The following is a 26454-nucleotide window of genomic DNA, read 5'->3' on the forward strand; positions in this document are numbered from 1 at the left end:
ATCCACAGTGGAGAAAACATGGAACAGTGTGAAAACAGGAAATTATCGACAACTTATTGAGGCGTTCCCAAAAAACCCCAGAACAACATCAAGACCTCGCAGATGTCACTGACCTGGGTTAAAAATCACTTTTCATGACTCAACAGCCAGGAAGAGGCTGGACTAGTTTCTAGTTCTTAGACCACTTGAAATGGGATAATAACTAAATCACTCATAACTCCAGTGGGATAAAGGAGCTGGTTTGAAGTCAATAATTTCTTAATGTTGATCAAAATTACTGTCTGCATTTGCAGTTAATGTCACTTCTCACAAGACATTTTTTTCATGTTCGAAGTGAAATAATTTGCCAACGGAACGAGTCATTTTTAATCAATATAAAGAAGTTATTGAATTCATACAAGCTCCTATATCTTGCTTGAAAGTCACTTGCAAGTTAGTTTTGTGTTTCAAGTGCGCTAAGACATTAATAACTAGAAACTAAATGAACATTACTCAGGAGGATTTTGTGCTTTTGCAGTGTGTAACTGATGCAAGGATGAATTCTGCTCTATTGCTGAAAATCCAGAGGAGATTCTGGATTTTCTCAAAAAGTCAAAGTCTAGACTGAACTCTGACAGACAATCTGAACCGGGCCGTTCTGTTGAAATCAACAGGAACTGTGACAAGCAGGGCAGAACAAGGCAAGAACCAAGAAGAGAAAGTAGAAAATCTCTAAAGTTCACTGCTGGAAATTTGCTTTACAGCGTGACACTTATCTTGATAGCAACACCCTCGACGCTGTCTACATGTCAGCAGGTTGTTTGGGAGTGATGCCAGAAAAGAAAAAAAGTTCTTTCCTACAATAAAAAATACATTGAAAAATGAGTTTTACTCTGAGATGGGAAAATATTGAGCTTTTCAGTAACAAACTCTCCAAAGAATGTGGCTGAACAGGTGGGGAAAACACCTGGCATCAAGAAGTACAGTGGAGGATCTGTGATGCTGTGGGTCTGTTTCATTTAAAAAGACCAAAACCCTGAGAACTCTGTTTACTAATTCAATATTGAAAAGTCCAAAATAGTGCAACTGAAATGCCATGGCACATAATTCTTTTTATGGAAAAAGATGCGGATTGCTTAAGCAGAATGAGCAAGCATGGGGCGACAGTCAACAACAACCAGGAGAAACGTCCAGGAAAAGCAGCTGCTCTGCTGTCCTTTTTGAACTACTGGTTAAGAACTGAGGTTTCCTTAAATGGCATTTTATAATGTACTCAGATGGCTTGTGTTTCATCTTTAATAACTTAAATGGACAATATTTTAGTCAGTGGACGCCGGCGTCCTCAGGACAGCTAAGGGGTTTTAATGGGCCGTACCGGGAAACCAAACATTCTGGCAAAGGACGATAAAGTTTCCACCTACTCTGAAATAAGAAACTCAAACTGAAGGCCACATTACTCAACACATCTCTTTTTTGGTGTGGAAAGATTTGCTTATTTAAAGTTTTTCTTTCTCATCTTTACAAATGAGTCTCTAAGCGTATTCTGGAATCAGACTGTCAGAGTCAGCCGATCCCCGATCCCTCCGCCTGCCTCTCTCTTTCCGTCTGCCGGGCCTGACAGGACGGGACAGCTGAGCGTAATCCTCCGGCTAGCAGATGCTCGGAGCGCTGATACCTCCGACACGCTGGCAGGCTGGGTCTGTGTGTGACGTGTCCACTGTAAAACCTCAGTAGTTCTCCTTCCTTGAAAAATATATGCAAACTCCTTGCCTCCTTTTTTGTTTGTTTTCACTAAATTAGCTGATAAACTTGTGCAATTTTAGTCACCTTAACTTAAATTAACTTGTTAATCTGAGGATTTTTTTAATTGTTTAAGCAATTCCGTTTTTTGTACATGTAAATAAACTCCAAAGCTTTTTGAAGTCCATTTTTTTAGAACTTGATTGAAACACTTCCTGGCTCCTGCTTCTTATTTGTTTCTCTACTCAAACGTTAACAGAAGACACAAGAAGCAGTGATAGTTTGCTCACTTTTTCTTTCAGTAAAACAAACCTAATCATTATGCCAAGCTGCACCCTCACATAGAACCAGGTGATGAAAATGAACATAACTCTCTCATGGTGCAGTTTAATGTATTCAAAGTTGCACTGCTCTGAAAACGCCTCACTGTGGATGAACCAACTGCATATGAAGCTTAGGAGTCGACATTTTTACCTTAGACATCTTAAAACTAAGTTTTGTAACAAATAAAAAATTAGGTAAATTAGTTGCTGTTGGTGGTAGCACAATGCACTATGGGATACCTTCCTGGCAAATCCCCATGTCACACTTTCACATGACTTCAAATGAAGTAAGTTCATTTTTAAAACCTTTTTACCGCAATACTTAAATCAAGTACTAAGTATTAAAAAAAGCTAAAACCACTCAATTCATTTGATCGAAGTCAATTTTGTAACTTACTACACAGCCAAAAATTCACTAGACTTAGTTTAACTGAGTCTGAGCAAAACCTTAGATTCACTCCTCTGTTTTCAATTAAACACGATGTCATGATTTACAGTGCAGAAGCAGTAATCCTGGGCTCTCGCACCAAGACCACAGAGGGCCCCTGAGTGTCAGCAACACATTTTTCTCTCCTCTACACACACACACACGCACACCCACGCACACACACACACACACACACACTGCATCAGTGACACCTCACAGCTAAATATACTGCAAGTGACAGCAACAGGTGAGCGCGCTCTTCCACAGACATGCACTGAGCTGGGACGCAGGAGGTCATAGGGTGTGTGAATGTGTGTGTGTCTGACTGTGTGTGTGTGTGTGTGTGTGTGTGTCAGAGGGCATGAGGTGGGGGTGTTGGATTGTGGACTACCTCAGCTGCTCACTTTGCAGAAAAGTCAGACCCAAACGCTGCCCAGCTCGGGCTGCCCCGCTCTCCAAAGCCAGCTGGTCTGGCTTAGCAGCGCTGCTTTTACTCACCTTTTTTATTTTCTATTTGGTTTCGGCTCATCTTGTTTGATACAAGGGACCGAGTGAGCAAACCCACAGCTGGAGCTGCTGGGAATCCTTCCAGGTGAAGACAGAAACAGAAAGCACTGGTGAGTGAGCGGGCGGTTTGATGGATGTGAGAGGAAGAACAGGAGAGGAAAACGTCAGAGGAGCACTGCAGACACAGAGCAGAGGACTGACTGAGAGAAGTTCAAGTTTGGGCAAATAAACTTTAAGCAAAAATCTGAATTTCCTTTTCCACAAGAAGCAGATGCAGAGAGGTTTATCGTTATATTTCTCCACTTCAAAATCTGTTTTTGTATCCAAAAGTATCCTCAGCTTCTACCTGTTCTTAATAAATGCAGGAATCTTCTGAACATTTGAAACACCTGTTAATGTTACTGTTTTCTTTTTTTTTTTTTTTTTCATCTACGCTCTATTATAATAAAATCAACACAGACGCAACCTAGGACAAACAGGGACCTGTGGAGAATAAATAAAAGGATGTTAAAATATAGTTACAGAAATTTTATTTGGGGAAAAAAACACCTTTTGTAATTACAGATGTCAGAAGTCGAGGGTCAACAGAATCAGGGGCCGTCGCTCATGCAGTTGTTTCAAGTTTATGTATCTCACCTGCTTAGCCAAAGATTTATCATCCATTCACTGTCGAGCTTTACTTGTTAATAAAAAAATAAAAAAAAGGTTTTTTTCTACAAAATATCATGGATTATATCATTTCACAAAATTTTGACCAGCAACAATTAAAATGAAATAAAATAACAGTAAAAAAAAAAAAAAAAAGGTAAGCTGAGACTTTCAAAAGCCTACTAAAACCAAGATCAGTGTTACACCAATAAAAATATATATTACCAAATAAACACAATGAAATTTAGAAAAAAGTTAAAGAAGAATGACAGAACTGCAAGAGACATTTGTCCAAACTGAAAATAATCAATTAGATTTATTGGGTTGTTTTCTCATTTTCTGATGTAATTGCCAGTTTGGTATGTTCAGGTTTCTCTGAATATGATGACAGATGCTATAAGCCTAAACTAACACATAGTCTGAAAAAAGAAATTCAGACAAGGGGGAGACATGTTGACAAATAAAAAAAAAAAAATGAAATTGTGGAGCCGCTGATCTTCCAGAACACCTGATTTATTTTACCATTTGAACTCAGTCTGGATTTTACTGTTCAAGAGTTTTGGAACAGCAGTTTTATCATGATCTGCCAGATTCTAGAGTTTTATTTTTGAAATAGAGCAATTCAACAAAACTTAACTATGTTTAAGAGCCCAGCTATAAGAGGTTTTTGGGCGCTCTCTGCTGGTCAAACTGTGACACAAGAAGCTTGTGTGACATCTTACGTTATGTTGGACAAACATTTCGTCCAACGGGCCAAAAACATCAAGTCTGAAGTGCATTGTTTTTGAAATTTAAATATTACAGGGGTAAAGAAATCAAGCCAAATTTTAATTTTATTTATTTATTTATTTATTTTGTTAAAGCATGAAACGAAAAGGGGCTTCAATTTTAATGCAATACATTTTAACTAAATTAAAATACACGCTTTTTTCATTAATGGTTCCTGACGAGGCAATAAAATCTCCAATTTATACTTCATACAAAGGTTTTAAACCGAAATTCCGGATACATCACTAGATATATAATTAATTAAGTATATTTAAAAACAGATTTTTTAGAAAAGTTGCACTTTCAACTGTGTCCACCTGGGGTCAGTGTTGTACCTGTTCTGCGCTGTCTTTAAACTCTTTGTACTCTCATAGTTTCAATACCTGTTGAAAATGTAACTTAAATAAAATAAACATTTTCAATAAGGATCCGTTTATTTTATTTTTTTATTTGTTGTTGTTGTTGTTTTTACCAAACAGTGGTACTGTGGTTTTCTGCCACCATTCTAAATTCATTTTCCTTTATATGTCTTACTCTGCGCCTTCCTCTGTGTGTGGGCGCGTGACGATGCTGCCTGACGTGCGTTCAGGTGCTTACTTACTCACTGACAGCCCGGGAAGCGCGTGCTCTGCTCCGAGAGGAGACGACTCGCTGGATGGACTGAAGTGAACCGCTGGACGGAGACACGCTGCAAGCAGGACGTGGCGTGACGAATCATGCGGGACTGAGCGGGAGGTAAGCGGCTGTGTGAGGACAGAGTCCGGTAAATGTGATGCGGGAGTGGACATTGAAAGGTCAGGTAGCAAAAGTAATTGTTTTCCCTTTGCCCTGTTTCCTGCACCTTTTTTATTCAAAACATTGGCTAAAAGTGTGTGTGGAGGAGCGGGAGAAGTTTTACTGCCAGCCCGGTGCGTCAGCTGCTGCTTCTTATTGAACAATGAGCCTGTAGATAAGAGCTCGGAGCTGAACGGAATACTTTTTATACACAACCGAGGAAGGGTCGAGTTTTCCGCCTTGGGCTTTTGGGAATACTTTGGACATTTTCCTGCCAGAGTCATTGAACTCGGATAGAGAGATTCTTTTTTTTTATTCCTCAAAAAAGTAAGTGATAGAAAAACACCCTAAAGACCTTTTAAACTTTTCCTCTTGTCAGTCTTTTAGTGGTATTTTTGGGGAATGGTCAGATCGGATGAGAAGTGTCTGTAGACATCAAGTCTTGTCACAAGTCATTTAAGATTTAATTAAAACCTATAACTCTGGACTTTGGGTAGGTTATTCTAACATGCTTTAATCTAAAATCCACTGAATTCTATCTCGGCTCTATCCCTGCTGAAGGAAAACATCTCCACAGCATGAACCTTCCACCTCCATGTTTTACCACATAGGTGAGGTGAAGCTGAAGTGTTGTCTTCTGTTTTGCATGTTGACAAATGTGCGTCATACTTTCCAAATTTGTTTTAAAGCATTAAAGTGAGATGATAACACAGCAAAATGTGAAACATCCTACAGGTGTGGATATTATTTTTGACCTCCTGAGATTATTGGATTTTTTACCTAAAAATTCCATAAATCATTGGATTAGTTGACCAATTTAACCTAACTTTTCTTTTTTCTCCCAATGATAGTCAAGCACTTAGTTTTTAAGCAAAATGTTATTTTTGGTTGAGGCATGGAGGCTTGTTCAGGTTCTTATGATACATTTAGTCCCACCGTTGTCTGAATTTTTCAATATTTGCTGATACTTGCTGCTCTACAGTCCATAAATAATGGCTTTTATTGAAATGTCATTTAACATACTCACAAATATTGTTGTGAAAAGCTGCTGTGAGAGATGTCTGACTCCATTTATTTAAATTTGTCTAGTGAGAGTGATACCAGCCTCACATTGTCCTTAAAACGTGCATCAATGGTGTTTTATTGTTGTTGTTGTTTTCGATTATCCATGTTATGACATCATCCAGCTGAGCCTGGTTTAACTTACCAAATAGAAGGTTAAAAAGTGGCTTAAAAATCACAAATTCACGTGAGTGATGAACCATCGTCCCTCATAGTTTCTCTTCTAATCTCTCACAGATTTGACTGGTGTTTGTAAAGCAGCCAACCCAGAAATGGTATTTATTTTCCATGGCTGTAAGCCCAAGAGTAGAAATAAGGAAAACTGTACATGTTCGCTTCCGCTGTAGTGCTAAGATAGCTTCCACAGCACATACTAAAGCACATTAAAGTACATTTTGTGTCTGAACGACTAAAATAAGCAGCTATACATGTTTTTAGAAGGGGTCTTGAGTATTCACACATTTCACAGATACTTTATGAGTTTCACCTGACAAATGACTCAAAGTAGTCTATACACCACTTTCACAAATAACATCTAGAATATGAAATGTTCATGGCAAGTAAATATATTGTACATATACTTATATATGTATTTGATCATTCATTTATGTTGTCTTTTATAGGAATGTTTAAAGCCAGATTTTTATTCAAAAATCCATAAATCATTGGATCATAAGAGAAAATGAGAATGGTGGTTCATTTTTCAATGCCATATTTTCACCATGTTATTCATTCATTTATAAATGTCACAGTTTCAAAGTAAACATTTACTTAGTAAGCGTAGTATTAAATAAGCGAGTATAAACAACTACATATTTAGCTTGAAACTGTGACATTTATAAATGAATGGTGAAAATATGTCATTGAGAAATTAACCCTCATTGTTTTTTTGTCTTCTGACAGACTAAAAAGCCCAAAATATTGCTGTTAATTTTGACTGTGTAACTTTACAAATGCCCCCCTTTAGCAGGGACCCTGAACGGTCTTTTTACCGCTTCAGCAAAGATCTACATATCTCCCTCTTCCAAGCTTCCTCCTCTAACTCATGTTGGGCAGTCCGAGGCTTTCCACTGCCCATGTGACTTAATCTGTTCAACTGCAACACCTCCCTAAGAAGGCATCCAGAAACCATCCTAACCCAAAGCCCAAACCAGCTTAACTGTCTCCCTTTGACAGAGAGAAGCCGCAACTCTGTTTCTTCCTAAGGGCCAAGCATCACCAGTTCTAGGGACCAAATGGCCCTTCTTTAAGGATTCTGACAGCCCATATTCCTGCAGTACTCCCGTACAGGAAATGCTTTAGGCATATGGTCACAAACCTCACCCAAGTGAAGACTTATTGGGCCATCTTCCATGCACCCCTGAATGTTGTTGCCTGGTACAAGAGCTGATTCAGCATCCAGTGGCCGTGATGGAAACCATCTTGTTTCTCCTGGATCTGAGACTCAGCAGGATTCTGATTTCCAGTGCCGAGAGAGATCACATTCAGACACAATGCATAGTTTGACTGTCACTTGCATGGAGTGAGAGGATATAAGCTGAGCATGTGGTTCGATATCTGTCTCACAAAGTGACTCAAGAGTTGGTTATTACAGGGAGTAGCTCGTCATACCTCACATTCAGGGTCATGTTATGTCTGAAACTCGCATTGAGAATGTTGAAGGGCCTCTTCCCGGTAATTCTGTGCCTTTAATCATACTTTCATGATTAACATACAAATGTACTCTTCAAACTTTTAAAAACACTCGGCAGCCCTGTGACCAGGCCTGTCACAATAACTCATTTTTCTGGACGATAAATTGTCCCAGAAATTATTGCAACAAATGATAATACGTTGCATAATAATGCAAAATTGCCTGCTTAGTGACCAATAAACCTTAATTTTATTAAAGAGCACTTAAACTGGAACTGGAAGGTATTTTAAATATCCAAAATAAAACACAACAACCAATACCAATAACAGAAAGAAAATAAAAATTTGCACACAACCGAATCCATAAATAGAATTGATTATTAAGTTTCTCTAAACTAATTTGCTCTTCAAAAAATATTAATCATCAGAATGGCAATGATCATGCTTTTTTTAAATTTATCAAATAATTAATTGACTAATTGCTTCTTGTGACAGGCTTACCAGTGACTTAAAGTTTTTATTTGACATGCTCGGAGCAGGTCTGCACTGAGGATCAAATCCATCCTGGAGTCTCTCAGCACGGAGTTGGCATGTTCTCCGTGTGGATGTGTGGGTTCTCTCCAGGCACTCTAGCTTCCTACCACAGTCCAATACAAGCCTGCTAGGTTAACTGCTCTGTCTGAATTAGCCCTAGGCTAGGTGAGTGTGTCCGTCCAGACTGTACACCTCCTCCATTGACCGTTGGAAGTTGGCTTTGGGATCCCTGCAGAGATAAGCAGGATTAGACAGTGTGATGGACGCTTTCAGACTTTAGTCAAAATATGTTTTTACATTCAGGGTTTCATTATCTGTAATGTCTGAAACCAGACACTAAGCATGTTGTTGTCGCTAAAGCTCCAGGATAGAAAAGTTTAGGATCCATGTCAGTTCTGCCCTCTGCAGAACCAAATTTAACTGCGAGAGCAGCAAGAACACTTCAAAAGTTTCATCTTCAGAACAAGTTTTGGTTCTAAAATTTCCAAAATGTAAACGATTTTACAACCTTCAGTATCATGTAAAATCTAATTTTTTGAGCTTTACATCATGTTATCATGTTACTCCCTCATCAAAAACACACCTGGAGTTTTTTTTTAATTGTTTCATGCATGTTTGAGAAATCCTTTAATTTCCATGGCAACCATTCAGATGTGCAAAACTGCTGGGTGGACCTAGCACCACCTTCAAGGCGAAGCTCCTCCTCTGAGCTGCAGCTTCCAAGCTTCCACCTCACAGAGCAGCCCTCCCCCACAACACCCCCACTCAGCTCCTTCAGACTAGCCAGTAGCAATTAGCAGATACCTGGTGGAACTACACATCTGCTGAGCTCATTATATAATCTACTTCTCAGCACAACGCTTGTAAAAATATTTTGAAAGGTTTAATAGAGGAGCCATGTTGTGATGACTTTCTGAAGGCAGAGTTTCAGAAAGAGCAGGAGTTTTTAAAGTGACAGAGGCCCAATTTCAAGTTGTACTTTATGTGTACAGCATTTTCATAACAACGGAACGCAACATAGTTTCTTGATTGTACTTTAAAATGACACCAAGTGCCTGGAAAACACATAGTACCCTTTAACAAGCAAATGTCATTCTCAGTTTTCTGTGTTACAACTTGATAAGATTACTGAAACCAGCACTTGACAATCCTACCTCACAAGTTTTCACACTCCGTGATCTTTTTTCACATTTTATCATGTTACATTCATAAAAAGTTTTTATTATTATTTTATGTCAAGATCAACACAAACAGTACTATGAGTGTGAAGTGCAAGAGGGATAATAGATGTAACTGAATCTCAGTAGAAATGTGTTGGTTCTGCTTAGAGAACATTAGTGACCTAACAGCATCATGAGGCCTGAGAAACCCAGCAGACTGGTCAGGGAACGTTCTGGAGAGGTTTAAAGCTTTCAACAGCTTTCGATTAATCAATTTTTCTGTTTTGAAGATCTACTTTGTGGAAAATCTGGACGGTTTCACTAATGCACTTCTTGGAGTTCCAGAGTGATGTAGACCTTCCCAACAACTACCACCTTGTCTGACAAACGTGTTTTACAGCTTCGATTCGACTTTGAATTCAGGTTTACTCACAGAAGGAATTGTTTTGACATTTGTAAATTTATCTAAGGGGGCGGGGAGTAAGGACAAAACGTATCAATTAAAATCAAAAATTTAATTTGTTCTAAAAAAAAAATCTGATTTTATCTTTAAGCCTCTTCACCCAGCTCCACCCAGAGCTCAGAGGCTGAGTTTCACCTTCCATCAGGATAACAAGCCTACACCTATGACCAGAGCTACAATGAAATGATTTTGATCAAATCAGATTAATGTCTTAGGATGGCCTAGTCAAAGGCCAGACCTAAATCCAATTGAAAACATGTGGCAAGATTTAAAGTTGAGGTGTGTTGCAAAGAAAAATTACCACAAATTTCCCCCAGCAGAAGTAAGCTGCTAATGACACCCGAAAAGCTTTTTGTAAAGCTTTGCTGCTGCAGAGTTTTTCTTCAAAGGGTGGCTCAAGGGGACTCCGATTCTACTGCCATCGTTTAACAAAGTTCTTCTTATTCAATGATAAACTGTGCAATTTGAAGAACACAGCACATGATTGGTGGTTTTCTTTAGCAAACAATATTCCGCTCTCTCTCTCTCTTTTTCTTTGCTCCTGTTTTATGCCAGTCCACATATTTGCTAGACTTGGTTTTAACTTCAGGCTGTGGAGATGATTTTGCTTAAACAGAGGGTTTGTTGGAAACAAGCAGATGCTTAGAGCCTTCAAAGACAGCACCACTGTTCTTCTACTCACCTCACGCTCCCCACCCCTCAAGGCCGTCCACGTCTCCAACAAAGCGCTGCAGGCTGCTATCAAAGTGACTCAGACAGAGGAGGGTTTGTGCACAAGTCACACAAAATCTCCAACGGAATTATCACAAGGTTACACAACTACGAGACATTGGCACCTGCTTTATTTTTATTAGCTGTAAAACTAATTGGTAATAAAACTTTTATTACTAGTTGTTAATCTTTCAAAGGTGGCTGACTTCATTTTATTTGAGGAAGATTAACACAATACTTAAACAGCACATTAATTCATGGTCAGTTCTTGGCATAGGTTGACATAAACGGTCAGCAACTGCTGATACGACAAAATAAAAAAATGGAAACCCCTCGCCCTCGTAATTATTAAAGGTGCAGTATGTAAATATTGTGAAAATATGCTTGTTTTTTACATTTTCTAAAGGAGCAGTATTGTTTAAAATTGTCCTTTTTAGTTTACACTAGTGTTGCTTTGATTATTTCATGCATGTTTGAAGAATCCTTTTGTCTCCCATGGCAACCATTCAGTTGTGCAAAACACGTGGATGGACCGAGGCCGAGGTCTTCTAGCCTCGACGTGCCTCATAGGTTTTTGTTCGTTTTTTTTTTTTTCAACTAGAGGACTCCTTTGTTATTTTATATGCACATTTCCTACATATTCTAATGTAACACTTCAGTCAAACCAAAGTAATCCCAAGCGATTACTTTGGGAAAACCAGGATGCGTGGTTTTTGGGAATCAAAAACCACGCATCCTGACAGTAGTCTTAGGCCAAGTACGCACGTGACCAAGTCTTTATAAAAACAAATATTTCTGTTACATCTTTTCTGAGAAGTTTCCATCCTCATGAATGCCGCAAAATACGCCAAGAGCTTCATTTGCATGTACAGATATCTAGGTTGAATTACTTTTAAATTGCGTATTAGAATGTAACATTGTTAAAACACACGCACAGCATCAATATCTGATAACAACGACGATATATTGGTGTATATCTTGTTACAGTCTGTAATGCGCAAGACCCTAAATCTTGGTTTTTCCATGTACACATGCAAACATAAACACTTAGTTTTCTGTAATCTCCACTTTAGTCTGAGTGTCATGTTTTTTTTTGTGATAATAAACAGATTTTGTTTGGATGGAAGGACAAAACACATAAAAACTTATTCGTCTTCCCAGATATCTGGCAATGCGTGGACTAGGTCATAGTAGAATCTAGAAAATTATCTTAAACTGCTGGTTGTTAAAACAAATGCACAACATCCCTCTTGTGATTACAAATTGATGGTCAGTACAAAGCTAAAAATTACCTATGAAAGGAGTTGAATTGCAAAGATTTGAAATGGAAAAGTTGTGAAATGAGCAGCAGCTGGTTCTGTATGAAGAAGCTTCATACAGTTCCTTTCTGTCAAGACAGTTTGATCCCTCACAAACACAGCCATGGCCCGCACCAATCATCCTGCAACCTCAGGCCATCTCAGCTCTCTTCAGATCTTCCTTATCTGCAGCATCAAGGAGCAGGGAGTACGAGGGCATGTCCACATGTCGCCTATTAGCTGTTGCTCTGGGTGATGTGCTTTGTACACACGTGTAGTCCCGAAAAAACACACAGCTCTCCGCCAGCCTTAGATTGTTCAACGGATTGGGAGAGATTGCTCGACAGCTGATTTCCATTTCTCTCTCTGTTCAGCGTTTGCTCTCGTTCCTGCCAGCCAGAACCCAGCCGTATTATTCTTTGGGGTAAAAAGTTCACTCTTTTATTTTTGGAGTCCTTCTGTTTTACACGGTCTATAAATAGTAGGGAGGTTTGTGAAGACGCAGGAGGGGGAGCTGTTTGGAGATTTGCCGTCATCCTGGAAATGATCAAACTCCTCATGAAGTGACACCTTCGTGCTGATTTCTGTGATTTGAAGCAACCTTCCCTGAACGGCTCCCATCTTTGCTTGACCTAAAATTCCCTGTTCAGCTCCAACGTGCTGAGTGTGCGTGTCTGGGAGTGCTGCTAATTTAAACGCCGTTGTGGGGCCGTCCTGCAGAGAGGAGCGCTTGCAGGCGCTTTGACTCATGCACTAGATATTCACATAATGCTCAATCGGCATGTCTCTACTTGCTGCCGATGGGCTCTGGGTTACTGTCACAACACAAAGCTTAATCTTCTTGTTGTGTTGTGACAAAACACATCATTTATGGCGTAGTGTGAGAAGCACTGGGGTAATGCTTCCTTCTAGCAGAAAACCAACATGTTCTGATCAGGTTGTGTTCCGATTGATAATCACATCAGTTATTTTTAATTGCTGGTTGTTTTTATCAAATATGTACCTGTTCTGGGTTTCCGGTAATCGGCGAAGGATGAGCTATTCAGAAACGAGGAGGGAAGTGACAGGTTCTAAAAGCTAACGGTTTCACAGGATCTGCTGCTGTAAAGGTCGACCTTGCTAACGTGCTGCAGCAGATAAAACACCTGATGTTTTGCAAAAACTGCTACAGTCAGCATTCTTCACACAATAGAAACACATTTTGAAGGTTTTGTTTTCAGTGACTTGAACATGTTTATGTTAGACATTAGTATATATTTTTCATATGTCAATGCTGCCTCCACAAGCCAACAGAGGTTGGAGATAGAGAGAGTTAGTAGCTAGGCCTGTCACGATAGCAAATTTTGCTGGTTGGTAAATTGTCCCAGCAGGTTTTGTGATAAACTATAATATTGTTATTTTGAGAGTAACATCATGGTAATGGAATAATAATGCACATACACCTGCTCAAAGATGAATAAACTTTCATTTCACAAACATTTAACGCTGGAACTGGAAGACATTTTAAAGATCCAAAATAGACTAAAAATAAATGAATAAAATGGACACTGAAAGCACTGCAAACTAAATTTTTGGGCTAGTTGAGACCAATGCACTAGGCCAGTGGTGCCCAAAGTTGATCCTGGAGGGCCGGCATCCTGCCTGTTTTAGTTATCTCCCTGGTGGTAATAAAAACCTTCTCAGCATGTCAGTGTTCTTCTTATGAACCATCACATCAACCATCATTTGGTCCAAGTACATTAAACCAGGGAGAGAACTAAAACATGCATGATGCCAGTGCTCCAGGACCCACTTTGGTCACCACTGCATTAGGCTGAAACATTTTGTTATTCAGTCTTTGGTAGAAAGAGAGAGAGAGAAATGAGAAAAATAAATAATCAAGCTCATTGTAATTTATCATGCAATTAATTGATTTATTGTTCATTGCCACAGTAGTAGTGGGAAAGTAGTGCTTTGCTTTTTAATTCCCTTCATAGTGCTTTGTAGATTTATTCACACTGCTTGGATTTTTCTCATTTTTTATGTCACAATCTACTTAATTGGTTTTTATGCAACTGCTCCAATAAAGGTCAGATTTGTGGAGTAGATGATAGATAGTTGTTCTAACCCTGCTTTAAGCTTCTCCACAACTTCCTCCATGACCTGTCTGCTGACCTCTACTTTATACTGAGATTAAACACACACACACACACACACACACACACACACACACACACACATGCACACGCACACACACACACACACACACTGTTGGACTCTGTTTTCTAAGTAGGTGACTTCTAAAGCCAATGGGCCAATACCAGGCCTTCCTTTTCAGACTATATTTGTGAAAAAAAATACAATAACTTTGAGAACCATGTAGAATCTTCATTCCATCTAACAAGTTTTCAGTTTTTGTGTTGGTCTATTAAATAAAAGCATACTAACATCTATTGTTTATGGTTGCTGCACAACAATATATTGAAAAAGTTTTTGTACATTTGCAAGGCACTGTAATAAAATGTAACCTTCACTTCAAATCTATACATCGCATAGATTTTGAAAGCTTGGTTGCACAAAGAAAAAGAAGCTTTCAATTCTTCAAAGGAAAGATTACTTCAACCTACTAATTTATAAATAAATAATGAGTACATAAAACCCTTAAGTTGAACTGAGATGTATTCTGAATTTACTGTGAAACTGCAAACCAAGTCATGTCTGGAATCTGACCAGATAGTATGGTTTTGATATCTCTGTTTACTTTAGCCCAATACAAGTATATCGTCTTGACATAGGAATAATCACAGATTTATTTTAAGCTTGTAGACTAGAGTAGTTCTTCTAACATTGATTTAACCCTTTTAAATACTATAAAAAGTCATATTTGATATATACAGCATTTTAATAACAACCAAAGTTAACATAGCTACTTGACTGTGCTATAAAATGGCATTCTGTGCCTGGAAAACATAATACTGCCCCTTTAGAGTTCCGAGCAAAGCATGTCTGTTGGCAAACAGAAAAGCTGCAACAATAAAACAGAGCTCCTTAACAGTTTCCATTACATAACAATCCTCTGTGGAGTTTGGGTCTCTTCTGATCCAAGTCCGTAATGTGGCTCTTGGTGGTCGGAGGTGTGAAAATGGAGACGAGCGGCTCTAAGCCGGCATCTGTGTTTACAGTAACGCAATAACACCCTTATTAGACAAACACTGACTGAAGAATGTGGAGAAGAAATTCCATACATCACTCGTATGTTTTCATACAACTACTGCACACTTTGCATGACAATTTAGATATTTCCGCTCATGCATTATGCTGCTAACGCAAAGTAAGTTGCAGAGGCACAGAGTGAGAAGTGCTTTCAAAATCGAAGCAGAAATTCAGTTTGGCTCTAACTCCATCTATTGGGATGTTATATATTTCCTTTTCGCAAAATAAATAAGTGTATATATATTTCCTTTCAGCATTACTCTGCTGAAAGGAAATAAACCACAAGAGCAGCAAGTAAAGGGATGATTAAATATAATTTAGAAATAGTTTCTTTAGTGAGTCCCAGCATCACACTCTCATCCTACAGTACCAGTAGAAGTGGGAAACATCACATCTTTAGACATTTTTAGAAAATTGTTTAAACCGGGGCTTTTAAACAAACATAATGGATTCATTCTTTAAATTAACGTGGTGGAACCAGTAATTGTTTTGTGTTTATTTTTAGAATTTCCAACTAATATTAACCTATTCGTATAACATTTGTAAATGATGTGTATGTTTTTCTGTTTTCTTTACTGACTGTTTAACGTATTCATGTTGATTAATATTAAATCATAACAATAGTAAAGATCGTGAAAACAAACAGGTAGTTTGAGTTCAGCTGAGCTGCTCGGTGGTTTGGAAAAACATTCTGCCTTCTAGTTTTGCTTTTCAAAAGCTGCAGATGCGATGGTGCAGCTTACAGCAGATCTGAACTCCACAATCTGTGATTTGCATTCTGACATGGCCGCCTGTTTCACTTCCTCCTGAGCACAGAGAACCCCCCTGAGGAAGCTGGTGATGGGCGTGTCTGGGGGGATACAGACACAGTAACACGCAGACAGACGGCATGCTGCCTGTCTGTGCGTGCACAGCAGTTAAATTTAGTACATACAGAACCCATTTTTATAATTAGGTGCAACGTCTACACATGTCTGTCTGAGTTTTAGACTATAAAAATCACTTTATTATTTGTATGTTTGTTGTCTGTTGTGTGTAGGAAGAAAAAAAATCTTCTTTTTAAACTCTTGTTTATTGCCTAAAGCTTTCACACATGGACAATAATTCAATAACAAAATATATTACAATAAACACGTGATCAATATTAATATGTAATTTATTTGATAGAATATTCACTGAACTCTGATCCAGAACCGCACAGCATTGTGGGGGAAGTAGGCAGAGGGAAGGCTTTAGCTGCTCAATGCCTCATTGCTAAGCTAAGCTAGGGTGGTGGCATCAACTTACTCAGTCACTCTTTGGCTACCTAGCAACAAGATGATAAGTAACATGTGCAGTCACCGGTTTTGTAGTATTTCGGATATTTAAAACAGGAAACTAATCAATAATTATTGATATAAACAGCTATCCACATCAACTGATATGAAACACTTTTATCCTGATGAGTTTTTCAGCCATGTCATCCAGCAACTTTCATATATTTTTTGAATTTGATAATAAAGACAATGCTTTTCATTACCATTTGATTTCGTCTCATTGAAATCTGAATTGTTTTAATGTGAAACTGACTGTGTGTTTCTGGATGTTTCTCTGCAGGTTCCAGCCAGCAAATTTGAGACTGAGAAGAAAAAACCATTTGAGGAGCTGGAAGTGGATTGAAGGAGGCATTAAGAAGCAACGTTTGTGAAAGAAAAGAAGAAGCATAAGTGGGAAAATCGCAACGATGGGGAGGAAAAAGATTCAGATTGCACGAATAATGGATGAAAGGAACAGACATGTAAGCAACAAACAGAAGGTCAACAGAAATTTTCAGTCAAAATCAGTCCAAGTTTCACAGTTAGAACTGTGCAGACTGGATGTCTCAGTGTTTTAACTAGAAGCTGAGAGCTGAAAGGATGTCACGTTTATATGATTGTGATTGTGCTTAATCTCAGTTCAGTTGTTACTATCCAAAAGTAAATTTACAAATTTCACCAACTGATGGAAGTAATGCTTTTAAAGTTGAAACAAAGTAGCATCCCATCATCCACAGACTCACTGTCATGTGATGTTCACAAGCACTCACTGGGTCTGATCCTGATTGTGATGCACCAGCTGGCTCAATGCAACATGACTTCTGAGTAATGAGGCCCTGTTGTCAATAGGACTGTTGCATGAGTTCATTATTACACACAAGTGAACATGCAGCAGAGTGCACACCCACACGCACGCACACCCACACACACCCACACCCAAACACACACACACAAGTTGTGTTTGAGGGAACGTTTTTTCTCTTCCTGTTTTGACAGGAAGTGCAAGCACATGTGCTTCCTGATCCACACCAGGCAGGATCTACCCTCACAGTTCTTCCCTGGACTGTGTGATGGGGCATCCAGCACAGCGCATAGTGCTGCAGCAGCTTACAGTCGGGCTATTTTTTGAAGGAATAATAATTTAAATAAAAAAAACTCACCAGCCTGTTTAGGGCTGTTGCAAATTATTTTGAGTAATCTACTGATTGCTCTGACAGTTAGTCAAGTAATTACATGAAAAAATAAATGATAAAAAACAATATTTATAAATACTGCCATGACTGCAATATTAATATTTTAATATCAATATCTGCCCAAATTTTTATATCAGCGCAGCCCTACCAATTAATTTTCTGCGGCTTAGAAAATTAACCTTCAATTTCAAGAGCTAATTTTTTGAATCAACCTGAAGAAAATTACACAAAATATAAAATTATATTCCATTTAATACAGTAAAAATAATAAAGCAGCAGGACACTTTAAAAAAAAAACTGTGCAGACTGCTGCAGTTTTCAGATTACATTTTCATCCTGAATCAGTTAAATAGATGAACTCTCATTTTGCAACAAAAGTTACAGCTCTTGTGTCCATGTGAACGACGGGATCTTTGGCAGCTCCATCACACAGAAACACACGTCAGCTCTGTGGACGACACGGTGCGCTCTGTCACTCCTGAGTTGCCTCTTGGAATGATGGGAAATATATTTTCTGGATTGTGACTAAAGCTACACTGTTTCATGTGGTACATACTATGACAAAGTGGAACTTCCCCAAATTTGGATGGCTATCTGAAAACAGCACACCTCGCAGATCACAGTAAACCTCTGCAGTCGATACAGTCTCTCTTTCATTGTAAAAGTGTAAAAACCTTTCAGGACTGCTCAGTGACTGTTGAAAAATAACATGCCATGATTTGACCTGCTCAACTATCTGACTTGTAATCAGGGGAAACTAAGAACCTATTTTAACCTCTAATCATAATAAGGCTAAATCAGAGGCAACAACTCCAAGCGATGCGGAGTAAAATTATTTCTTAGCTGCATTTAAAACAAACCAAGTAAACCAAACATTGGCTTTACCTTCCTCACTAAAGTGTCAGAATAATAAAAAAAGAAAAGGAAAAAAGCCAAGTGGCTACTTTTATCAAAAATGTAACTCTCGTGTATAAGACTGGTCCTCACTTTCCTCTTGCTCTTAGGTGACATTTACAAAGCGCAAGTTTGGCCTGATGAAGAAAGCCTACGAGCTGAGCGTCCTGTGTGACTGTGAGATCGCTCTCATCATCTTCAACAGCACCAACAAGCTGTTCCAGTACGCCAGCACCGACATGGACAAGGTTCTGCTCAAATACACCGAGTACAACGAGCCACATGAGAGTAGGACCAACTCGGACATTGTGGATGTGAGGAAACGATACACACACACACACACACACGCACGCACACTGATAATGTGAAATGGGGATGGGTAGAGAATATCTTTTAACATATGATGGAACATTATCTACTGAGGTTCACATGTCTTTAAAGGAAAAACTGTAAGGTATAGGATTAGGATTTCAGCAGTTTCTTTTGTTGTATTTATGATGATGATGATGATAAAAAATACACTCTCCCATTTACCAAGTGATCAAATTAGTAATGTAGGAGATGCATGTTTTAATTTTTGTTTTGAAGGTTTCATAGCCTGTGTCCTCACAGGATCCTTCTGCTCAGCGCAAGTACAATTTATTTTTGATCCAACATTAATTTTTTTTTTTTTTCCCATGATCCTTGAGATGTTTTTAAAAAATTGGAACTATGCTCTTATTGTCCATCTTCAGCAACATCATCCTTGCTTATGCAGCTTAGCAATAGCATACGGACAGCCTGGTTTCCTTTTACCACCCGCAAGTCACAACAGAGAGAACACCTGACAGAAAATGACATGAAAGCCACATTCATTTCAGTTTTTTGATGATCTGAAATTAATATCTGAAAGAATCTGATGAACAGCTTTCTCTGTTTTTGTGTCTTGTTGTTTAATTCTCCTTTTGGACTTTGAGGGCTTATTGTTTATTAGTACAACACATGAATACTCGTATTTCCTTCCCTGATCTTTAGATGCTGTTCAGTAATTTATGGAGAAACAAAACAAGGTTTTGTTGTCAGGTACAGAATTAAAATGTTCCTTACAGTTCCTGACAGTACTTTTATTCTGTGTTCAAACATAAAGGAATACACATGCACTAGGTTGAAGCTTGTGAATTTTACCATGTTACAAGCAAAGTAAGTTGTATTGTCCATGCGTAACCGTCTTGTTTTCTCCTCTGCTGTGTTGATGTGGTGATTAAGATGTTGTTGCTGTGGCATTCACTGGTGGATGTAGTGGGGAAGTCCACAATGTTTGGGATTCATTTCAGATTGTTTTAGTGTAAGGAACAACTTTTTTTATACAAAATAAACTTGTGACCCTCTTGGCCTGAAAGGTCAGGGCTTACAGAACATTCTATGAGGCCAAATGAATATTAGCTAAATTAATCAGAAAACAGGCCCAATATTCCTGCCAGATCAGGCTCTCCAAGCGTTCAGCATGCCGACCTGAGGGAGTCTGTATCAATGCAGACAAAGATACCATATGCAGTATTTGATTATACATTTATTACCAATAAACTGCTAGAGAACTTTAAATGGTTTTGTCTTTGTGGTGCACAAGTTGCTTCTCTCATGCAACAGATTTTTTTTTTTTTTTTTTACAAAAATCCAGGACTGCTGGTGTTTCAAGTGACTACAGTACACTCTGTGTGATTGTCAGATCTGCAGAAGCAGGGCTACAACTTGATCCAGAACGGCTGATGTTGTAGCCCTGCTTACAGTCTGTTTCTTGATTTGTCATTACATACATTTTTGTGACAGATGTTCATGTTCAAAATCTGAGGATCGGTGATCGTTGAGGCTGTTTGCAATTGCGGCTGCATATGGATGTTTTTTTAGTGTCGTGTCAGAAAACGTCTGTGAGTTCAAGTCTGAGTGTGTTATTGTGCTAATTTCTCTGTTCGGTGAAGGTTTTTAGTCTCTTTAACTTGTTTGCATTGGTGAATGTTAGTGACGTTGCCGCACCAGGACTCAGTGATACAGTATGTACTGGACGAAGGGCTTATGTAACAGTGTTAACAGGGCTCAATCACAAGCATATGCCCTGACACACACATGTAAACACACACACCCAACCTGGGGATATTAGCTCAAGTGTGACTCCCAGTGACGTTTAGGTCCAGACAGGATTCTGATGCAGAGGCTGCAAACCACCTGAACCTAACAGCTGACAGTACGATTATCTAAAGCTACTAATCAATACTCAAATGTAGCATCTATTCTATTTACTATTTTCTGAACACCAAGAGCTGCAACACTGAGCTGCTGCTATCACCAGCAGAAACACTGACTTAATGTTTTTTCTTTCTTTTACCTACAAGCAAACCAGTTCTAATTTCACACACACGATGCCTTATGAAATTGTGAACGTTTTGTTACGTTGGAACAAGGGTTGGGTAATTATCTGATATCATTTATGGTGAAACATTTCTTATCATGGTAAGAATTTTGATTTATCGTTGCCATTGTAAATTTCACTTAGTGATATTAAATAAATAAAAAAATGACAGTATGATCAGAAAATGTAACTTCTGCTATTTTCTCCACTTTTTGTTCCACAAGAGCATCAATAAATATCACTAAATTCAACAGTATCATTAATTGCAGTTACTGAGAGCATTTTGGTTTAGTGACATGAATCACACTTTTTGAGTAAATGAAGAAGCCTAAACGAAAATATTTTTGATGAACAATATTTATGGTTATGGCGCTACTAATGCTGTGCCATGCAGTTACCATTCTGCAGGACTATTCATTGCTTATAACTAAGTATTTTTCTTATGATATTCTTTATCATTATCACAATAGCACCACAAAATATCTCAAAAAAATTATTGGGATTTTACTCAACAACAAAAAAGCACAATTCATATGTTAATAAATTGTGTTCAGAAACCAGGTGGGAGTAAAGTTTAAAGGAGATTAGGTTATAAGTTAATATCTGAAGCTTAGAGCAATAATCAGTTAAGCAACCTGCTGGAACTCTGGAGGAGCTGCAAAAATCCAGAACTCAGGTGGAAGAAGCTGTTTCATATATATGCTCCATAAATCTGACCTTCAGAAGACAACTGTTGTGTCAAAAGAAAGCCTGCTTCCAGTTTGCCCAAAACCTGGTAGACGACACAGTGAACATGTGGAAGAAGGAGTTCTTGTTTTTTGTTTTGAATGCTGACAGGAAGAGGGATGGCGCTAAATACAGAGCAGTCCTGGAAAAAAGTCTGTCAGAGGCAGCAACAAAACAACTTATGTCTGGAGCAAAGGCTCACAGTGATGGTGAAGAAAATACTCACTGCAAATATAACTATGAAAGACTGATCAAAACGCTTCTGTTGAGTGCAACAATAAAGGATTTCAGACAGGAAAACAGAGTACTCCCAAACCAACAAAGTCTCCTAGTGGCAGCTGATTAGATTGTTTATTTCCTTAAAAAAAATCACATTCGAAATTGGACGAAAAAACTCCAATGTTTTCTGTAATATAAATAAAATCTTTAAATTAGAGGGAAGCTTTCCTCTGGTCATTTTAATTTCCATGAAACAAGGGTCGTCATACCATCTTTTCTTTTTTTCATTTTTCATTTATTTGCTATGATTATTTGTGTTTCTGAGACTTCTCTGAATACCCTGCAGACCCTGACACATTTCCACAACCTTCATCGCAAGTTAGGATATTACTTTCAGGAATATTTCCCGAATAACTCCGTATGTCTTAAGTGTCAACCAGCACCAGCTTCATGTACAGTACATACAGTATTTACCTGAGCTTCCCTGTCCACATGGTCGCCCTGTCAGAGGCCGGCTTACACGTGCCGAAATCCTCGGTAATCCACGGCAATCCTGTTTAGCTCATTACGGTAATCTGCACAGGCAGCCTCTTCATCTCTGCAGAACATCCACAGAGGCTGGATTATTTATGCCACACACTGCTCTCACTCCTCCTGCATCACCTTTGACCTCCATGCTCTGTTTTCTTCCTCTCTGCTCCTTGGCTGCCTCCTCCTTTGTCTCAAACCAGTTTAATTGTCATTTTCTGTGTTGATCTTGGCCTCACTCTCATTGAGACACCTGATCATCACCTATGCTCTGTAGCATACATAGTTTGACCAGGCTGCCACTACACAAAGTACAACGTAGGAACATCTTTATTATTTCTTGAGAAGTCATATTGATTGAGCAGCTGTCATTCTGTTTTAGTCTTTATTGTCATAAATGTCTTATAATGTTTTGGTGTGTATGGCTGGTGTTTTGGCCAGGTCTTCTTTATAAAAGAGATCACTGACCTCAGAGGAACTGCCAAGTTAAATGAAGGTCAAAATCATTTGAAATTTTGCCCTTTTTAACTTTTTACAACCAGTTTGACAAAGTTTTAGCGTGGCAGCCAGTTAGAACGCTAGATGTAGCCACATGTTTTCTGTCCTGAACACAGAGGACAACTGGCGGTGGAAGGTTTCTTTGGTATGTTTCTGAAAGCAGCCTTTGTGAGGTCTCATCACACCTCAGAGGCTCACGTCCACCTCCCAGCACGATGAACCAGTCCTGTAATATCCCACCAGCTAAGTGGAGCTCCAACATGCATGTTCAGCACAGCAGGAGCAACCTTGGCTCAGCCAGCCCTGCACCATGTTGAGGCAGGCGCTGCTACCTCAACCTTCAAGGTTACGCATGCCTCTCGGTGACCTTTATCCCTCCCATCATCTAATCAGAGATCAACAAACTTAAGCGGTGTGAGCTGGCCGAGTATCAAAAGCTACCAGCAAACAAGAAACACATGGAGACGTGTGCGTATGTGCGCGTGTGTGTGTGTGTATATGCTCCTGAGGAGTTCTGGACTCCACAGCACACACATAGTGACCTGACACACACGAGGAAAAAAACATGACAGCTGTTGTAATGACTCTGTTTTGTCGCTGAAGATGATAAAGTGATAATAATTGTGTAGTTCTGTCTTACAGATGGTTACAAAAAGATACTGAACATAAAAAAAACTTCAAGCTATTTTTAATGCAATTTCATGTGACAGACAAAGGCATGATGTGATGTGGATTTAAATGATATTTGATTCTCAATTTTTATTTTTATTTTTTACATATACAGCTTAGTAGAGGATTTTTCCGTAGAGCAAACCTAAAATATTTGAAAGAAAATGCTGCATGAGAAGCTGAAATATCTGCTTGCTATTTGACACACTGTCAGCTGCAAGGCAGCCAATCCAGAAGCTGCATTTATTTTCCTTGGTGCTGACTGACCGGACTCCAAAGAGATAAGGAAGACTGCAGATATTACTGTCTGCAGTTACAGCTTGGTGTCCACTGTGTGTACCAGATTTTTTTATTTTTACCATATTTGTTTCTTGAGGGGAGGGGAGTAAGTTGGTCATGTGATATTTGGTCATGTGACAGTGATGGTGATGCAGAGCAGCATCGTGGAGCGTTTCAGTGAAGCAAAGAAGCAGTGGTGTGATCGGAGATGTTTTAAGATGTAGAAAAAGTAGTGAAATAAATAAATCTGTTCATATCAGTTATTGACCATGCCAGCAACATTAATAGCATCCCTAACATAAAATATAATACACCAAAGTGTATGAAACTCTATAAAGTATACTCTATACTCTATAAGTATAATGAGTGATCTGGTCATTGCCTTCTGTTCAAGTTTGCTGTTAAAAAATCTCCATTTTTGAACTACAGAACCATGTAAGAACGATCAAAGACCCCTTTTTGGGCAACAAAGCAGATTTCAAACTCATTTCGAAGTCATTTTAAAGGCTGGAAAAGGAGAAGCTGTTTTTGAGAGGTTGGAGTGTTGTTTCTGGGCCTCCGCACCGATCAAAACCCAGCTAGACAGGAATTCAGTAAAAGAGAAGCTCCTTTGTTTTGGTCATCTTTTTCTGCCCTCATGTGGCTTCTTGGCATGCGCCTGTCTGTGTGCGTGTGTGTGTATGTGTGTGTGTGTGTATGAACAGGCTGCGGGCCAGATAACTATCAGCGTATTGTTTTGTATTCGTTTAGTCTGGGAACCTTGTTGCTATTTTTAAACCAGAGGAGTTCTGCATTCCTCGCTGTAACTCTGTTAACCTTCTTCTGCTGGGGCGAGCTCTGCCTCATCAATGTGTGTGTGTGTGTGTGCTCAACACCATGCTGTTTTCAGATTAGAAACAGATGAAACTGACGCTCGCAGGACCTTCCAGTTCCTTTGTGTTGGCTGAGATCCCTCCCTGCTAAATGACTGGAAACCGGCAGCGGTCTAAAAATAACCCAGAACACGGCTAAGAATAGCCATGACGGCCTGCAAGTGTGGGTGACTGTGGTTTGCTGTGAATGACTGAGTGGTTTTTTTTTTGTCTGTGTGTGTGTGTGTCTTATTTAATGTGTAGGCAATAGGAAGAATAGGAAAAGAAAGAGAGGCAACTTCAGGCTAAGTTTTATTTTGCCACAGCTTCCTCTGCTTCCATCCTTCCTTTTTCCCTTTGGGACTTGCACAGTTTATAGCAGCTCAGCAGGACGAGTGGGCGTACACTGGCATGGCATGCAGCAACAGGTCATCATAAAAGTATAAAGTGACTTAACTAATAACATCAACAATTGGATCTCTATGAACATTTAGAAATGAAAAGTTGATGTTTAAAAGCTGGACGTTGAAACTGTTTCCGCCTTTCAGAAACTTTCAGAAACTTTCAGAAAGACTTTCAAAAAAGGAAAACCCAACTTTTCCTTTTTATCCTGGTTTGTTTGCACAAGTGTGCCAACTCAAACCAAGTGAATCGCTCATTGAACTGGAAATAGACTGATGGTTGTTCCTTACAACACCTGTGGATTTTTCTCTTTCTTCCTGCCGGTAGGTGGTGGCTAAGTTTAGAATTCTTTCAATAAAAATGTTGTTTTTTGCAACTTACTAGGAAAATATGATGCCATAAAACAAAGCAATTCTATTTATTAGGTATCCAAATAAAGTAGCTCTAATTTTGGTAGCTGTGGGATGCTGTAAAAGCCGAACGTCACGGCCCGGAGAGCGCCGTCTCCATCACAGCAGACACAGAAAGACACATGCATCCGGAGGATCATCTGGTGTGGAAGTGGTGGTGGAGGAGTGGGAGACCACCCACGAAAAGGCAGAGCGCTGGGACGCGAGAGAGACTAGAAAGAGAAGGCGGAATCAATGGAAAAGCAAAAAGATGGAGGTTTGAATGGGTGTAGGAGGTGATGGTGGCTGCTCTGGTGTTTGTCCTCTGAGATTTTCTGATCTACTGTTCCTCACACATTTACCCATTAACATACAAAAAGGCTTGTAGTTTTCCTCATAAAGTTGCTCATTTGTAAAGTTTTTCATCTTGTCCGAAATCCAATTTTATCTAGAAATGCATCCATTAGATGGCATTATGATGGTTTCTTTAAATATGACAAAACTTCCATTACATAAGGTAAAGGCACCATCATGCTCTTTCCTATTGGCTGTATGTTATTTCATATCAAGACAGAGATACACACACACACACACACACACACACACACACACACACACACACACACACATCCCCCAACACACGTATATTAAGGCTGAAACAATTAATTTGATTAATCATTATGAATCAATTATGGAAATAATTGTCAACTAATTTAGTAATGGGTTAATTGTTAAATGGAGGATACAGACTCAAACAAAAGGCCATTTGCTCAAACAACAATATGCTCCAAGCAGTAATTGAGCCAAAATAGTACAAAAATACATTTTTCATTTAAGATTTATAATAAAGACGTGTTTGTCTGTAAATATGTTCTACCCAGAACTCCTCCAGTGGCATAGTTTTAGCTTC

The 26454-nt window shown here is 38.9% G+C and overlaps 1 protein-coding gene across 1 annotated transcript in view; it reads left to right on the forward strand.

Annotated features, from left to right (window-relative positions):
• Nucleotides 1-2857: 2857 nt before the first annotated feature.
• mef2ca (myocyte enhancer factor 2ca) overlaps nucleotides 2858-26454 on the forward strand; it is a 33944-nt gene continuing 10347 nt past the window's right edge. The window contains exons 1-4 of the mRNA XM_044144660.1: nucleotides 2858-3086; nucleotides 4982-5127; nucleotides 16815-16995; nucleotides 18711-18914. Coding sequence (XP_044000595.1) covers nucleotides 16942-16995; nucleotides 18711-18914 — 258 coding nt within the window. The 5' untranslated portion in view covers nucleotides 2858-3086; nucleotides 4982-5127; nucleotides 16815-16941. The remainder of the gene's footprint in view (nucleotides 3087-4981; nucleotides 5128-16814; nucleotides 16996-18710; nucleotides 18915-26454) is intronic.

Source organism: Gambusia affinis, linkage group LG17 (genome assembly GCF_019740435.1).
Source record: "Gambusia affinis linkage group LG17, SWU_Gaff_1.0, whole genome shotgun sequence".
NCBI classification, from domain to species: Eukaryota; Metazoa; Chordata; class Actinopteri; order Cyprinodontiformes; family Poeciliidae; genus Gambusia; species Gambusia affinis.